This window comes from Chanodichthys erythropterus, chromosome 22, assembly GCF_024489055.1.
Source record: "Chanodichthys erythropterus isolate Z2021 chromosome 22, ASM2448905v1, whole genome shotgun sequence".
NCBI lineage: Eukaryota > Metazoa > Chordata > Actinopteri > Cypriniformes > Xenocyprididae > Chanodichthys > Chanodichthys erythropterus.
Genome location: NC_090242.1, coordinates 3,125,115 through 3,143,567, shown reverse-complemented (window position 1 = coordinate 3,143,567; position 18,453 = coordinate 3,125,115). Strand labels below are relative to the sequence as shown.

At 36.1% G+C, this 18,453-nt stretch overlaps 2 protein-coding genes across 2 annotated transcripts; both read left to right on the top strand.

Moving 5' to 3' along the window:
• The first annotated feature begins 5,135 nt into the window (after positions 1-5,135).
• Positions 5,136-18,434, top strand: wdr55 (WD repeat domain 55). Its single transcript, XM_067375980.1, has 8 exons — positions 5,136-5,197; positions 5,356-5,498; positions 13,249-13,349; positions 14,691-14,778; positions 14,899-15,078; positions 16,030-16,129; positions 17,075-17,244; positions 18,093-18,434. The coding sequence occupies exons 1-8, from the start codon at positions 5,159-5,161 to the stop codon at positions 18,430-18,432; spliced, it is 1,161 nt and encodes a 386-aa protein (XP_067232081.1). The 5' UTR covers positions 5,136-5,158; the 3' UTR covers positions 18,433-18,434.
• On the top strand, positions 5,509-12,406 carry zgc:113019 (uncharacterized protein LOC550590 homolog). Its single transcript, XM_067375979.1, has 2 exons — positions 5,509-6,094; positions 9,786-12,406. The coding sequence occupies exons 1-2, from the start codon at positions 5,854-5,856 to the stop codon at positions 11,000-11,002; spliced, it is 1,458 nt and encodes a 485-aa protein (XP_067232080.1). The 5' UTR covers positions 5,509-5,853; the 3' UTR covers positions 11,003-12,406.
• Positions 18,435-18,453: the final 19 nt, after the last annotated feature.

The following is an 18,453-nucleotide window of genomic DNA, read 5'->3' as shown; positions in this document are numbered from 1 at the left end:
AGTAGCTCATCTGTTGGATCGGACCACACGGGCCAGCCTTCGCTCCCCACGTGCATCAATGAGCCTTGGTCGCCCATGATCCTGTCACCACTGTTCCTTCCTTGGAGCACTTTTGATAGATACTGACCACTGCAGACCGGGAAAACCCCACAAGAGCTGCAGTTTTGGAGATGCTCTGATCCAGTCGTCTAGCCATCACAATTTGGCCCTTGTCAAACTCACTCAAATCCTTACACTTGCCCATTTTTCCTGATTCTAACACATCAACTTTGAGGACAAAATATTCACTTGCTGCCTATGTATATATATATTAGTTCTTTTAGCACCTAAACATTTTACTCAGAAGTCCCATAGATTTCCCCTCAGATACATTTAAGGTGATCATCCACCCTACTGTATTGAACTTGACATCGTCTGTCACTGATACAAACAGATTTCACTGCAAAACTCCAATGTAAACTGTGACGCCGAGCATTAGTGATGCTCTCTGAGTGCGGTTCATCTGCTATGAAGGCGAGGTGAGGAAGCGAGAGCGGGCGGGAGAGAAGGAGCACAGTTTGATGACATTTGGTTTGCACTGCCATGGCTGAACAGATGGCTCATTATGGCTGCAAGTGCGCAGTCGTCCCTCACAGCGCTTGCTGTCTTTGTTTCCGTGGAATTTGATATGGGCTCTGCTGAGGGTATTTACCCATTCTGGAGGGGAAGAATTACTGCTGAACACATGGCCCAGGTTAGTCCCAGACCAGAGGAAGTGTGCTGATTCTTTTAGGCGGCTGGGAGTAAGCACACCCCTGACAGCACTGACGAGTGTTTAGAGTCAAGTCAAGAGTGATGTGTGTCACATATAAACCAGTCTTAGGTTTAATTTACTCATTTTGTAGGATGCATGATTGCGCATGCATGTAGGCTTAGAATGCAAAATGCAGTGTGTTTTGAAGCTGCAGTGCAAGTTCCTGTGAATCATGCACTAATTTATCACTATCCTGCTGTGATAAAGCCTTAGTTTATTTCAAACCTGTTACTGTAATTTTGGGATTCATATACATAAATTTGAATAGATGACTTGAGTTTATTGTGCCTGGTAATAAATCATACAGGAAATTTAAATAAATATTAATAACTCATGCATTTTGTTCTTTGAAAAATGTGTTTTGTGTCAACCCTACTTCATACAAAATGTTCAAGGCCTAAAGATCAAGTTGTTCTTGTGATTAAAAAATGGTCTTTATCCCATAACAGAGTTGAACTTTTAAGCTTGAAGTTATGTGTCGTTAGTAACCCTTAGCCTGACCCTAAAGCACTACTTTATTTCAACCCTGTTACTGCATGTTTGAAATTCATGCAAATTTAAAAAGGTTACTGAGTTTATTGTACCTTGTAAAAAATCACACATTATTTATTTAAATAAAAATAACTCTTGCCATTTCTCATTAAAAGGTGCTTTGTGACAACCCTGTTACAAGCAAAAATGTTCTAGGGGTGAAGATCAGCACAGAAACGTCCAATAATGGGCTCACAGCATTATTTTGACACTGCATTGCAAGTTCCTGTCATGATATATTACTTTATCACTATCCTGTGATAAAGCACTACTTCCTTTCAACCCTGTTACTGCAAGTTTGAAATTCATGTATGCAATTTTAAAAAGGTTACTGAGTTTATTGCGCCTTGTAATAAATCACACATTATTTATTTAAATATAAATAACTTATTCCATTTCTCCTTAAAATGTGCTTTGTGACAACCCTGTTACAACCAAAAATGTTCTAGGGTTGAAGATCAGCGCAGCAACATCCAATAATGGGCTCACAGCATTATTTGAAGCTGCATTGCAAGTTCCTATGATGTCGTACTACTTTATCACTATCCTGTGATAACGCACTACTTTATTTCAACCCTGTTACTGCAAGTTTTAAATTCATGTATGTAAATTTATAAAGGTTACTGAGTTTATTATGCCTTGTAATAAATCACACTTTATTTTTTATTTAAATATAAATAACTCATTACATTTCTCCTTAAAATGTGCTTTGTGACAACCCTGTTACAACGAAAAATGTTCTAGGGTTGAAGATCAGAGCAGAAATGTCCAATAATGTCCTCACAGCATTATTTTGACGCTGCATTGCAAGTTCCTGTGATGACATATTATTTTATCATTATCCTGTGATAAAGCACTACTTTATTTCAACCCTGTTACTGCAAGTTTTAAATTCATGTATGTAAATTTATAAAGGTTACTGAGTTTATTGTGCCTTGTAATAAATCACACTTTTTTTTTTTTTTTAAATATGAATAACTCATGCTATTTCTCCTTAAAATGTGCTTTGTGACAACCCTGTTACAACGAAAAATGTTCTAGGGTTGAAGATCAGAGCAGAAATGTCCAATAATGTCCTCACAGCATTATTTTGAAGCTGCACTGCAAGTTCCTGTGATGATGTATTACTTTATCACTATCCTGTCATAAAGCACTACTTTATTTCAACCCTGTTACTGCAAGTTTTAAATTCATGTATGCAAATTTAAAAAGGTTACTGAGTTTATTGTAATAAATCACACATTATTTATTTAAATATAAATAACTCATGCCTTTTCTCTTTAAAATGTGCTTTGTGACAACCCTGTTACAACCAAAAATGTTCTAGGGTTGAAGATCAGCACAGAAACATCCAATAATGATTTTAATAAATTGAAGCTGCATTGCAAGTTCCTGTGATGATGAACTACTTTATCACTATCCTGGGATAAAGCAATACTTTAAGTTTGGAATTCTAAATGTAACATCCAATACTGGACTCACGGCAAGTACCATTGCACCACACCATATTATTCACAGGCTGTGTTCTGGAGATTAAAAATGGTGTTTATCCCATAAAAGTGTTGAACTATTAAGCTTTATGAAGCCAATGTAACTATAAACATAATCAAATAATGATTAAAAAAAACTTTAATAGAAACATACTTCTGTTTGAACCACAGAGAACAAAAAACTGTTGTTCCTTTGGATCAAACCATTATAACAGAGTTGAACAAAACAACTGTTAAGGAAATTTCTCCCAATAAAAAACATTATTTTATTATTTATTTAGCCTTTTCTAAAATAATGTAAGTATACAGTTAATTTATATGAGGACACACAAATGATATCATTTCCTGAGAGTGACCTACTGATAATTTCCCCCAGCTGAGACACAAGAACCTGAGATCTCAAACATGCCCTTCTTTAGGTTTAAACCTATTGAATGTCCATATATCTGCTTCATGCTCTGTGATCGATTTCCTCAATTTTCGTAATTTCATGACAATCCTTTATCTCCAGCATTTTGGTTTCATCTCATTGTTTTGGGGGCATGAGATTATTTTCTTCTCTCTTGAGTGACCTGCCTGCTCAATAGCATCATTGGGAATCAATTTTCTGCATGGAGAGTCTTGACATTCAAACGCAAAAGGGTAGAATGTGCCACAGGCAAGACACCTAGCGGGGGCCGTGCTTCTCCGGCACTATGGGGTGCATTCAGTGAGGAATCTTCAGGGACTTACTCTGAGGAGTTGTAAAATGTTTCTCAACAAATTAAGGATTGAGACACAAACATTTTTTTAACCTAGCAGATGCCTGTGGCTACATCTGATTTTATCTTCAAGAAGGACACTTAATAAGGTGCTGTCTAGAGGTGTAAGAGAAGGAATGCAAACATCTAGGACTCCAAAAAGGATGCTTAGGCATGTTTAGACCACCCATATACTCACTACAAATAGACAAACCGCAAATAAAGATGTTTAATTATTTTAGGAGTTCAGTGGTGTACTGGAAAACATTGGTGTTGTGGAACGACAGCTGATGCCACGACTCAATCAAGATAAATTCACTTCTGAACAGAGTATGTAATCAGAGCTGTAATTTTCTCAAGATATGCAAAAACAGGAAATTTTATTTAATTGTAAACATTTAAGATACATAAAATACTAGTTATGAAATTAGCATATAAAGGAGCTTTTTTTTTTTTTTAATTAGGCTATATGTATGGCATCTTTATTTTATTTTATTTTTATCACAGAATACTGTTATTAATTCATCAATCATTGATTTGTTTATTTAAAATTAGAAACATTTAAAAATGTAAAAATCTAAAAGTGTGTTTTTTTTTTTCAAGTCCAAAGAGTCAAACATCCCCACGGCTGAAGAAACGAAGAAACAAGCATTTATGTCTTAATAAGGCGCGCCACCTCAGATTCGAAAAGCTTCAATGTGTTTTTACTGACATCTAGTGGCTACATTATGTCATTACATGAGCTCAATTTTGAATGCATTTATCACAAAGGCTTGATTTTCACTTATAATAAAAGTTTTTTTTCCTATGCTATTTTCTTGTAAATACACAAAATAATTGTTTTTTTTTTCCTATAATGTTGAAAGGAAAACAGAGATTAAAAAGAAATTAAATAACAAAAATAAATAATGTCCATTGTAATAACTATTATTTATTTATCATTTATGGCTGCATTTTAAGGTTCAACATCTATAGAGGACCAGAAGTGTCACGGAAATAGTAATACAGCATATCATTAGATAATAACTAATTGTATGCCTACAATAAAAATGTGCATTAATGTGTTTACAAATTAATTAATTAATCTAAGTAAGTCTAGAATTAATCTAAAGCAGTAATTATATAAATGAAATATTAATCCATCAATAAATTGTTCAAATTAAAAATGGATTTACTAAAACAACATAAAACACTTAATAAATACATCATTTAAAAATACATTTATGAATTCATAAATAAATAGTGGAATTTCAAATTGTATTTGAAAATTCAATTTAAAAAGAAAAATATAACAAAATCCAGATTTTTCCTCTTCCAACAGTGCAAAAACAAAAAATTAAGAACATACACACAAATAGTATAAAATAGAATATAATAAATATAACTATTAATAAATGTGTGAATAAAACAAAATAGAATAATGTAGAGGTTTTGATGCAAAATATACAAAAAATACTATGTATACAGAAGCTGTACAGTGTGCAAAACAAACAAAAAAAAAAACAAACAAAAAAAAAAAAAAACGTGTCAGCATGTAATGTATGCGCTGCTGACCACTCCAGTGCAGCAGGGGGCGGAAGTGAGATATTTAGCCTGCAATAAAGATGGCGACTTACATAGAGCACGAGGATTCGTATGAACAAGTAAGTTTTTTGTGTTTTACTATATCGAGCGTTTCAGTTTATCGGAATATATTTGAACATACATTTAAAATAAACCGAAATGCCTAAGAATTAAGTCGCAGAAGGCACTTTAAACGGTAATAAACTGAACGCAGTGCTGCCTGCTTGTGTGTTTACAGGAGGAGACTGCAGAAGAACCCAAAGCACCAAAGATCCGTGAGACTCCAGAAGACATCAAACTAGAGGCGATTGGTAACACAATCGCATTTCATCCCAACCAAGACATCCTTGCAGCTGGAGACATTGATGGAGATATATACCTGTACGTTTGTTTATTTCTCAGGCATCTATAATCCTCATTAGACTTTACTGTGTTTGTTTGGGGTCCCACGAATGCGAATGTTGCGTGTGTAAAACAATATTAGTAATTACAAACTGAGCCCTTTTAAATGTAAACATATTAATCTGATCAAAACCTATTTACGCCGTCTAACAAGACAGAGAATACATATGTTTTTCAGGTATTCATTCTTCTGTGTTACCACAGTTATAAATGTTAGATTAGTAGTTCAAGACACTTTTCATGGGACGTGACGTCAGCTGCGCAATGCACGTTGGGACATTAGGACACGGAAGTAGACGTTAACGTTTGTGTTATACAGCTAAGACACGTCGAAATGGTGAACTCTTGCTGTGTAATTAACTGCCACAGTCGCAATGTCGACCGGCGTGGGAAACGTATTGCAATTGGCATGAGATTTTTCAGCTTTCCTACTTGGAAACAACATGCCGGAACTCAGATTTCCGAGTTAACAAAGCGGCGCCGCATGGCGTGGGTAGCAGCAGTGAGACGGAAAAACATCACCTTCAACAACATTCCCCGACACATGTTGGTTTGTTCGCGGCATTTTCATAAAGGTAAGTTATTAATAAAACACATTTAACTGTTTTTTTTTTGTTAGCTCTTGCTATGCAAACATGAGCTGTGTCCCAATTCAGAGGCTGTGCTTACGGAGGACTGTTCTTGTCGCCTAGCAACTGTGACAGACTGACTTTCTGAAAGTTAAATTCAACTGTCTGGAAAAAAAAAAACGCGTTCACATCTTGTCTAAATATTTTGACCTTCTATTTGTGTACATGATAAAGAGTATAAAACTATATCAGATTTAGAAAGAGCTTTATTGCCAAGTGTGCTTGCACACACAAGGAATTACCTTGGTATTGACGCTTCCAGTACACACTCAAATATAACAAGAAGAGACACAAACATTTGAGAACAATAAAAGTATATATAAAGACAGATAGGTTTAGTCAGAATAAACATTTACAGATAATGAACACATTCACAGTATATTAGATACTTATGTATGTAACATTTAACCTGTTAACTGTCACTGGCCCACAGCCATTACATATTTAAAACAGTAATATTCAATTGTTCTAAACTTAAACTAATCTTGACAAACTATATTATTTGAAAGCTGTAGTTTTCATATTTGGTGACTGATTTTTAAAATAAATTACAGAGGAGCAGTAATTTATCATTGTGCAACAAGCATATTTTCATACTCATAAGGCATGTTCAGACCTTTATTTTGAAATGGCGATGAATATGAAAAATCATTAAAGACTGGTTGAAACATGTTTGTTTTCATGCCAAGAGTTCAAAAGATTACATCCATTAAATTTTTTGAGGAAAAAAAGGTCTAAAAATGTTTTTAATAACCCACATACGTGTTGTTTTTGTTTATTAGAGGCTGAATTCATATCAAATTCTGCCAAACTTCCCATACTACTTCTGTATAGGATGTCTACTTCATACATTGTATGAAAATTATGGAAATATATGGTTCAGATCACTAAAACCATATTTGGAAATGGAGGCGCCTTTATATGGTCAGTAATGGAGCTTGGTTGTCATCTAGTGAAAAAGTGTGGTACTGCGCACAAACAATCTTATTGAAAGCTCATTTTTTGAGATATCAACCTGAAATTTGGAACAAAACTTGTTCAGTTTTTTGGCTTTGATTTCCTTGCAGTTTTAGAGTAAAACTTGTTCTGTAAAATATATATTTTATATAAAATATTATATTTTTAAATTTTCATAAACCTAAACTTCTATAACTTGCGTAAGTTTTTCCACGTCTACAATAATCTGCCAAATTTCATCTTTAAAACAAGACCAGCCTTATGTCTATATTCCTAAGTATTCTTGAATTACAACCATTTAAGTTTGGATAGTGCATTTTCATGTCTATAAAAAAAAGTGGGGGTGACAGTTAACAGGTTAATTTAGTATTTATATGTCAATGTTTGAACCGTTCCAAAAAAAATGTTGTTGTTGTTTTTTTCACCTTTGTATCATTCGATATTCAAAACCCAATTTAAATTTAAAAAAAAAAATTGAGACCCAATTTAAAAATGTAATTCATCAAATTATCTCAAAAAATCCTATCAACACTTGCACACAATGAATTCTGGGGTAGGTTAGGCCGCGAAGGATTCATGACTGCATCCTAAAACTGAAAAATGCTGTCTTTGGGGGACACATTCCGAGGTAGGAGGGCATCAAGGCACGTCCGAATCCAATGTTGGCTTCGCTTCCTGTCTCCTAAGATACCTTCATCGTAGATGTATCCTTCGCTGCCTATGATATCCCACAATCCTGCGTTCCATTCTGTGACAGTTGAGCTATAAAATAAAGATGGCATCTGAAAGTTGATGTTGGTGGTCAGTTTTTGTAAATGTACATTTTTGACCAATGTTCTCCACTTCTGATGTCATTTCTAGAGAGAAATTACTGTTTAAGTAATTAAAGGGTTAGTTCACCCAAAAATGAAAATTATGTAATTTATTACTCACCCTCATGTTGTTCCACACCTGTAAGACCTTCGTTCATCTTCAGAACACAAATTAAGATATTTTTGATGAAATCCAATGGCTCAGTGAGGCCTGCGTTGACAGCAAGTTCAGCCCAGAAAGCTATTAAAGACATTTAAAACAGTTCATGTCACTACAGTGGTTCAACTTTAATGTTATGAAGCAACGAGAATACTTTTTGTGCGGAGTGTTTTGAAATCACCCATCACTAGATATGGTTGAAAAGTCTTTTTTTTTTCTTTTTTTCTTTTTTTTTTTTTGGCGCACAAAAAGTATTCTCGTCATTTCATAATATTAAGGTTGAACCACTGTAGTCACAAGACCCGTTTTAAATATGTTTTTTAGTAGCTTTCTGGGCATTTGAAATTGTAAATTAACTTTCTGGCATTGGAGGCCTCACTGAGCCATCAGATTTTATCAAAAATATTTTAATTTGTGTTCTGAAGATAAACACAGGTCTTACGGGTATGTAATAAATCACAGAATTTTCATTTTTGGGTAAACTAACCCTTTAAATATTTGCTTGGTTATCACCAACATTCGCTCTATTTTGCTGTAGATCATTAAACCGTTACCCTGCCCCAGAAGTCTCTCTGAAATCAGTGTCGTGAGGTACCTTTGTGTGCAACAGCTGCCACAAAGTCATTGCCTGATAAGGCAGCGAGGCAACAAGTCGGTTGCCTAAGATTTTGGACGCAGCCCATCTGTTGTATCCTTCATTGCCTGGGAAACAAAGGACGCATTTCAAGGCCACATTTGAAAGAGCCTTTGAATTGGGACAGCCTTCGCTGTGCCGCTGTATGTGGCCTTTGAAGGACGCAGCCTCTGAATTGGGGCGCAGCTATGGTGGTGGTGTTGCTACACAGCTAACTTTAGCCGCGTTTCCACTGAAATTAACTGGAACAGTTTTTCCCAGGAACTTTTATTCCCCAAAACCTGTTGCTGTCTGGTGGTCTGAAGTACCGTGAAGATTAGACAAATTAGTCCAGTGACTTAGGACTGTGTGCGACTTTCCAGTCCCGCTGTATTTCGTCCTCCGCATATAAGCTTAATAAAGCCTGAACCTCGTCATCAGTCCATCTGTCGTATTTTTTGTTGATTCGAAAACCAAAACAACTCTTACTTTTAAAAGTGGTGGTTGAAATAAAATGCTGCGTGGAGTCAACCAATCAAAATGCTGCATGATTCGATCAATCAGCATGTTCAGTGCCCAAATCCCACCCCCGAAAATTTCTGAACTACCTCGTGAGCAGGGACTTTCTGAGGGGGAAATTTAACGAATATGAAAAAAGGTGCACTACCAATACAAGAGGGAGTTGCAACCGAAAATCAAAATTCAATTGAGCTAAACAAAGGGGCAACACTCACTCTTAAGAGCTATTACTTAAAAAAACATGACGTTTCGGCCATCCAAGGCCTTCATCAGATAACAAAAGTAACAATCTCACACAGCTATGTTTACTCTGATAATCACAAACAGGTGTGCAGCTCCACTAATTTAGAGGTAGTTTGGAGAAAAAGGCAAGGAAGCAGTTCAATGAATCAAACTTTAAAGAAAACGTAGAGGGGGAAATTTCATTTAGACCCTGGTTCCTGTGGTTAAAACAGAGTACCACCCCAAAATCCCTAGTTCCTGGGAAAGTTCCTGTGGTGGAAACGCGGCATTTGCACCAATAGCTGGGCGAATAGCTAAATAACTAATCCAAGAAATTCGGCCTTGTCTTTTTAGGCAAACCAGCCTATGAAATGCTAGAGTGTGATCCCGACTGGGTGCCATCATTACATCTTGGGCACACCGAAGTTAAACCAACGGACCCTGGGCGGTTTAACCGGAGTACAAAGAGACGGCAAGCTCTAAAGGGGAACAATGCTGCACCTCTGGATCAAGCTGGCCTGAAAACAGAGATGGATGAGAGTGAACCACCAGATGATGCTTCACAGATGGTTAAAGCTGACCCAAAATACAACACTGAAGAACAGCAGGAATGTAGTTTTTGCAGCTGCAGTCATGCTGAAATTAAGCGCTTGTTGGAGGAGAACAGGAAACTGAAGGAAGAGCTCTCCCAAAAGAAGATGGATGAGGAATTTTTGAAAGATGATGATGTGAAGGTCACGTACTACACTGGACTTCCATGTTTTGCTGTTCTGATGGGTGTACTGACACAACTTCTTCCCTACCTGCCAGTAGGCAAACTTTCACCTTTTCAGATGCTCCTCTTAACCCTGATGCGCCTGAGACTGAACCTGCCAATCCAGCACATTGCATACCTCTTCTCCGTAGATCGAACTGCTGTGTCCACCACATTCAGAGATACCATAGAGACCATGTTTACACGTCTCAACCCTTTGGTGCACTGGCCAGAGAGACATTGCTTGCAAGCCACCATGCCGCCACAGTTTGTAGAGGCTTTTGGCAGTCGAGTAGCAGTTATCGTGGACTGCTTGGAAATTAACGTTGGAGGAGCATCAAATCAGACATCTTCCCACTACACAAACAAGCACACCCTAAAGTATCTCATTGGCATTACACCACGAGGAGCTATCGCTTTCATTTCCCATGGGTTGGAAGGTCCTGTCAGTGATGAGCATGTGACTGAAAATAGCAGCCTTCTTAATAAACTCTTGCCTGGGGACTTGGTGTTGGCAAATCGTGGATTTGATGGACTCATGTGTGCAGAAGTGAAAACGCCTGCAAGCGGACATATCCAGCTAGATGCAAAAGATGTAGAGGAAATGCGGCAGATAGCTCACCTCAGGGTCCATGTGGAGAGGTTGATTGGATGTGTACGCACAAAGTACATCATACTAAATGGAACCGTACCAGTGAGCATGGTACTCCCGTGTCAAGGCGAGGACATGACTTTCCTTGACAAGATTGTGACTGTATGCTGTGCTTTGACTAATATGTGCCCCAGCGTTGTTATGAAACCTCAAACCATGACATAAAATGTTAACTATGTAAGAACTGAGAGTTAACTCAGTTATTCATGTTACCTGTTACCATAATAAATGACAAAGTGCTATTATTTTTGTATGTCTTTATTTATCATAACATGGGGAGGTGAATGTGTACAGTTCACAGTAACAGACAACATAAAATAGGTAAAGTGTGTAACCTTTAAGCAACTGACAACACATAAAAAGGTAAATAATTAACAAGTTAAATAAAAAAATAAAAACCTATACTTAAAGGTTCACAGTTTTCCTGTAGTGCAAATACAACAGGTGTAAGATGTAAAGTGGCATTGTCAGAAACAGAATATACTTTATTGTCCCATTGCTGAGAAATTCATCTTGGACAGCCATGACAAAGCCAGTACAACATTAACACACATAAACAGTACAAACATAAAAAAATTGCTAAAACCACAAGCCAGATAAAACAACATACGTTACCTATTCTTTCATTTAAGCAATTCCCTATTAAATAATTTGACTGCAGTTGGCACAAAAGAATTTTTGTAGCGATTGTAACGTTAAAGTACTAACAATACAGCCAAAAGGCAATATAACTGAACTGAAAAAAAGATTTTTGGCCTATTTTATTTCACTAACATATATTTTACATACAATGGAAAGAAAATGCCAGCACTGAGCCAGAAGTTTCCTCTTCAGTAGCTCTTACATACACCAGACTTTCTGGTTTCCTTTCTATATTCTAAAACTTTTTACAGAGGGGTTTGTTAAAATCATTTGCCTGATTTACATGACATTTTATTCCTAAAAACATGGTGAAAATGCTTTATTTTTTTTATTTTTTTTTTATTTTTTCTGGCTGTTGACAGAATTTTCTGATTCATTGAGTGATATGGGCCCAGTTTCACAGACAGGGCTTAGCTTAAGACAGGATTAGGCCTTAGTTCAATTAACTTTTATAAACATACACTTGAAAAAAAAAACATTACAGGTGTGCATCTTGAGACAAAACAATGGCACTGACATATCTTAAAATATGTCAGTACAAGTTGCTTTTAGTTAAAACAGTTCAAACATGCATTTTAGTCTAGGACTAGCTTAAGCCTTGTCTTTGAGACCGGCTTATTCCAAAATCCACTCTGTAAAAATAGACTCTTCTGTGTCAACAAAATGAAACAATTTTTAACCTTGCTTCATCTAATGTTTTCTGTTCTGGAAATGTATGTAAATCACTCCATATCTAATTAGATAATGCATCATTTGCATATTTAAACAATATTTTAGAAAACTTTTATTACAATTTTTAATATGGTAATTCAAATGTTTTCATAACACCTTATTTTACAGTGCCCATGTTACATGTAGTTATTATAGTAATAACTAAATTATGCATAACTATATGGAACTAACCCTATAGTAAGGACATGTAGTTAATGAATATTACTCAGTACTTCATTATATAATTACACTGTGACACGGACACATTCAAATAAAATGTAACATGTTTTAAATTTGGCATGAAATGGAAGTTGCCAGTAGTCTTTTCTTCCCTATTGTGACTTTTATTCAAGTGAAACTGCTTCTCAAACAAGAAAAAATGTAGGGCAGGACTTGTGTCCATGGGGAATTGATTGGATGGTTGTGGTTTGCTATTGGTCGATCTCATGCAGAGCAATATTCTGCTCTATGCGTGTGCGCTCCGCTCAGATGCTCAAGCGAATGCTCTACTCATGTATCGCTTGCGCTCACTGGTAAAAAAAAAAAAAAAATTCCACTCAAATCCCTCTCTGACATTAAATTTTGCTTATTTGTAATGAATTTCTTGAATAAATTTCCTCAATTACAATAGTAGACCTAATTCGTTTCCTTGTTTCAAGTAAATCGTACGCACAATTCACAATATAATAATTTACTCTTTTTACTAAATCTTTTCCACATTGTAATAATTAGTTCCCTTATATTATTTAAATAAAAACAAGGAAACAAATTAGTTGAACATGGCCATGGTTTATTACAACAAGGGAACAAATTAAGTGAAGTTCGAGGACACATGGAGAAAAAAAAAAAGACTTCAATCAAAGACTGATTTCATGGTGACTCTTTAATTCTTATTTGGTAACACCAGGAAAAGTCATGGAATTTGGAAATTTGGTGATCAAAAGGAGCAGGATTCTAGTTAATATGTTGTTGAAATACAGTTAATCAAATCTAAATAGACAATTGACAGGAGTGTACTGGTGCAGTTCAGCATAAATTCATCTCTCTCTGGTTTGCAGGTATTCATACTCCTGCACTGAAGGAGCAAACAAAGAGCTGTGGTCATCAGGACATCATCTCAAGTCCTGCAGGAAAGTGCTCTTCTCCAGTGATGGACAGAGTGAGCAGCTGCTTCTTTTACATTCATTACAGTGTTTATTAGAGTTTCCCCAACACTGACAAGAGAGTGCTGCAGGGAGGACGTTTTTTGATAGATAGATAGATAGATAGATAGATAGATAGATAGATAGATAGATAGATAGATAGATAGATAGATAGATAGATAGATAGATAGATAGATAGATAGATAGATAGATAGATAGATAGATAGATAGATAGATAGATAGGCCTATATTTCTGTTTCAGAAAACCAATAGGATAAATATACAATGCAATTGTACTTTTGGTATACTAAACTGCTGCTAAATTGGAACAACTCGTTCTAAACTTTAGAACAACTCGTTCTAAAGTGGAACTGTTACAAGTATACTTTAGGTACACTTTAAATATCTTGCTTTTAAATACTGATATTATACAAAGATCATACAATCCTTATTAATAGTGATATCAAATCACTTTTTAGGCATAATTAGGAAATGTGCATTGTGCAATTAAGAAATACTTCAAATAAAGTTTAATTATAGTTTTATAACAGTAAGTCTGAAGTGATATGTCAATAAATATGTTAATGGATTTGAAGTATACTTGGTATAAAATGTATTTCAAATATAGATTGGTATAGGTTTTTTTTTTTTTTTTTAACTAGGGTTCTCCCATTGGCTTACAAATTATTTCAGAAAAAAAGGTCTGTGACCAACAAAAGTTTGATTCTTGCACGTTTTGTCCATCACAATAATCTTCACAAATGAACACAACTTGAAGAAGCTAAGTGTAGGCTAAAAACGAACTACACTACAGTCACATGACGTCAATGTCACCACAAGTTAACTTTCCAACAGGTCTCTATTATTATTCAAAAAACATTTTTGCTGAAAGTTTGAGTTTGCAAGAGCGAGGAACCACTCCTTAGGCGCCACAGCAAAAATGGCTGCCCACTGCTCCGGGTGTGTGTGTGTGTGTGTTCAGTATGGGACACCATACTTGGCTACACATCACGTCACTTTAAGAGGCTGTGAAAGGGGACTAGTAGTGTGTAGATGAGTTTAATGTCCCTGACAACCTCTGTAGTGCCATTTAGCCCCTTTTCATGACGTGTAAAAGCTTTAAAAAAAAAAAAAAAAATCACATGGGCGGTATTACTGATGTATTTTATGTCGGAAAATAAAATGTGAAAATATCGAGCTTGTGTTAACCACAGACCTTATTTTTAGCGATTTAACAAAAAACCCATTGGCTTGAGATGATGGAACCGAAAGTGCTAAAATGCTAACTCATTTCTGGGTTTTGCAAACTCGTTTCTATATAGAAATTACCAGTGATTTCTCTCCTCTCTGTTCTTCAGAATTGTTCAGCGTGTCTAAAGACAAGGCTGTTCACATCATGGATGTGGAGGCTGGAAAACTAGTGACGCGCATCCCAAAAGCTCACGGGTATCTGATATTCCTCTTCATTTTTATAAAGCCATTCTTGAAAAGTTAATCTGGTCGTATTAGTAAAGCTGAAATGTTCTTTGAACAGCAAAGTAATTGATGTTTTTGATAATTTTTAAGGGTCCCCATCAATGCCCTGCTGCTGGTTGATGAGAATATATTTGCGACAGGAGATGATGAGGGAACGCTGAAGGTCTGGGATATGAGGAAAGGAACATCGTTTATGGATCTGAAGCACCATGAGGATTATATTAGTGATATCGCCATTGACGAGGCTAAAAGGACACTGCTTACTTCCAGGTACTGTTTAAGGGGACCTGTTATGCATTGATGTTGTATTTGGGGTCTTTTAGAATAGGTTTTCATGCTTGAAAAAACACATTTTTCACATATTTTATATTATTGCGGGACCCAGTCTCTCTGTAACGTTCAGGGCTGCGTTTCTCAAAAGCATCGCCTAAGTAGATCGTAGAAACGGTTGCACGAATCATCTTAGAATTACAGGCTGTTTCCTGAAAGCATTGTAAATTTAAGTTCTCATAGATACACGGAGAAATTGTAGAGTGCATTGTAAAGAGACGGATACTGTATGTGTAGTAATTTTGCAGTTGTCCTATAGGTGACATCTAAACCTAAGGTTGGTTCACCCAAAAATGAAAATCATCCCATAACTTACTCACCCTCAAGCAATCTGAGGTGTATATGACTTGCTTCTTTCAATCAAACACAATCAGGGTTATATTAAAAAATATCCTGGCCAATAATGGGAGTGAATAATAACCAATATTTTGAAGCCCAAAAAAGCACATCCATCCATCATAAAAGAATCCATACAGCTCCAGTGAAGCAATGTGTTTTTGTAAGAAAAATCCATATTTATAACTTTAAATATCCATGTTAATGCCACTCTGCCATTGTCCTGTCAGTCATCTCTCCTTACTATCTTCACGTGATAAGTGAAATCCCATCCCTCTAGGGGCTCCGCAGAATGTGTTATTTATTTTCCATGCCTTTTTGGATTTGGAATTAGGCACTAATTAACTTTTTCTTTTTTCTTTTTTGCTTTATGCTTTCTTTAAAAAATAAAAAAAAGGACACTTGCCATAATATTTTATGTAATGCAATGTTCTTCCTACTTAAGGTGTGCAAATACTTATCCATCTAATGTTTAAAAATTTGACAAAATCTGATGTTTTTCATGGCTGTATATCTATTACAATGTTTTTTTTTTTTTTTTGTCTTTTTTTTCAGTGGTGATGGCACTATGGGTGTATTCAATATAAAAAGACGAAGATTTGAACTGCTTTCTGAATTCCAAAATGGAGATCTTACCTCTGTTTCTATTATGAAAGTGAGTCTAAACAATGTCAGTATTGCTAATTAACAAAAACGTTTTAGACAGGACGTGTTCGGCTATTTTCTTTATTTTTACTTTGTTTACAGTGTTGTGAACTAGAGAATTGAACAAACCAAGGCTGTAACCATGTCTTGAACAAAGGGGGAGGGGCTATTTTTTAAAGCATAAAGAAATAGAACAATGAAGGAAATTCTAGGTCTAATTCTAGTTGAGAAATAATAGTTTTGAACTATTTGCAAATAATATTTACATTACTTTCCATTAAAATATGCACACATGCACTTTTATTTGTATGCCTAATATGTCAAAAACATTTCTGGTCTCGTCACACTTAGTTAGGAATTACATGAATCACGTAAATTTTCAATTCAAAACGGCCATATTTGAGAAAAAGTTGAGTAGTTTGCTGCATCACTGCATGTTACTGTCAGTCATTTGATATTTCTTTTGTAAATAAGTTGATGAATTAAATGTTTCGCCATTTACATTTTACCTCACTCTTTCAATGTTATACTTACGCTTCACGCTGGAATTCACTATCTGTTTCTGTGAACAGTAAACCCCGCCCACTTTGATTTTATTGGCCATCACAATCATTTTGACACTGACTGGTGCTGAGGCAGACCAGGCTAAAAATGTAACTTTTAAACCTTTTTGTCATCCTAACAACATACAGAGCGCTGCGTAATGGAGTACAGCAGAGCAGAGCAGTGCAAGAATTTCAAATGTGACAATGCACGTGAGCATTTGAGCATGCGGTTAAAAACTAAGCTCAGAATCGATTTGCGATACATTTGGAGGATATCAGAAATTATCCACGATTGCGATGCGTTGATAGTATTGTCCCAGCCCTAGTAAAAATGGATGTGGCCACTGTTAATGTTAAAAATAAAGTGTGTAATGTAGTTTTAATCAACCCCTTCTTCTTTTTTGCCACAGAGAGGCCGTAAAGTTGTTTGTGGATCCAGTGAGGGCACAGTATACATTTTTAACTGGAATGGTTTTGGTGCCACCAGTGACCGTTTTGCAGTTCAGGCCGAGTCTTTGGACTGTATCGTCCCCATTACAGACAGCGTACTGTGTGCTGCTTCTACTGACGGGGTGATCAGGTGAGGCACTTTTGGAACAGATATTTTGTTACTAATATTGTTACATTTATTGTTCTTGGTGTGAACGGGCCACATGAAAAATCTCAGATTGGTTTTCAGAATTTCTTTTTTTTCCAGCTGATGAACGAAATAAGCCCTTAAAGTCCCCCTGCAGTCAATGATTTTATGCTTTAAATCTCATCTTTGATCATCAAAATTACACATTTAAATGTGTTTTTCTGTGGAAATAATTTCTTCATGCCTTAAAATAGCTTGAATGTAACTGTACGCAGTATCATGAATATGCAAATTAGTCTGATTAGTCTCGCCTCCACTCAGTCACACAATCTCAGACTACCTGATACACTCAGTCAACTTTACTGTAGTAAATGCTACTCAATGACAAGTGGATATATTGGTTTAATTCATCCATATATGTTTGAACCAGAAACTGATTCAGAAGAAGAGGAAGAGTGAATTATACAGGCTCCTCTACAAGTTGATGTATCAGAATGTTAATGCGTTTTATGTATCGCTCTCTACAACGTACACATAACAGTCATTGATATGATTAGCCTTTGGCTTGACTACATTATCAAACAGCTAATAATGTGACGGTAGGAAAGAGAAGCAGTTTCAAACCACGTGTTTGAGTCTGTCCTTGATACACTGCAGTTTTAAGGAGAAAATACACTCCGCAATGATGTAGACTTGATGAATTTGCACATGGTTTGTCTAAAAGCATATTAAAAACACTAGATAGACAATTAAAACAACATAAAAAACCTGATTTTCACCACTGGAGGTCTTTAAGAAAGACAGCTCAGGGTGACACATCCAGTGAAATGATTAAATACTTTATTTTGCAGAGCCATCAGTATCTTGCCCAACCGTGTGGTGGGCAGTATCGGACAGCATGTCGGCGAAGCCATAGAGGAGATTGCACGATCTAGAGACGCACGTTTCCTGGCGAGCTGCGCTCATGACGAGCTGATCAAATTCTGGGACATCACCAGCATACCCGATATGATAGTCACCGATTATCGACGTAGAAAGAAAAAAGACAGACGCCTCAAAGCTCTGAGTAATAAAGCTTTTGATACGGGACAGAATTTCTTTGCCGGCCTTTTAGACACAACTGAGGAAAACGGTAAAGAAGAAGAAGAGGAGGAAGATGGCGATGATGACAGTGACAGTGGAAGTGACTGAATATACTTTATTGCAATAACA

Bases quoted from the DNA above. Each gene is read 5' to 3' on its own strand.
- wdr55 (XM_067375980.1), top strand. From the start codon at position 5,159: ATGGCGACTTACATAGAGCACGAGGATTCGTATGAACAA. The intron at 14,779-14,898 runs GTATCTGATATT...ATAATTTTTAAG, and splicing joins CGCATCCCAAAAGCTCACGG to GGTCCCCATCAATGCCCTGC. The intron at 15,079-16,029 runs GTACTGTTTAAG...CTTTTTTTTCAG, and splicing joins AGGACACTGCTTACTTCCAG to TGGTGATGGCACTATGGGTG.
- zgc:113019 (XM_067375979.1), top strand. From the start codon at position 5,854: ATGGTGAACTCTTGCTGTGTAATTAACTGCCACAGTCGCAATGTCGAC. The intron at 6,095-9,785 runs GTAAGTTATTAA...TTGTCTTTTTAG, and splicing joins TTCGCGGCATTTTCATAAAG to GCAAACCAGCCTATGAAATG.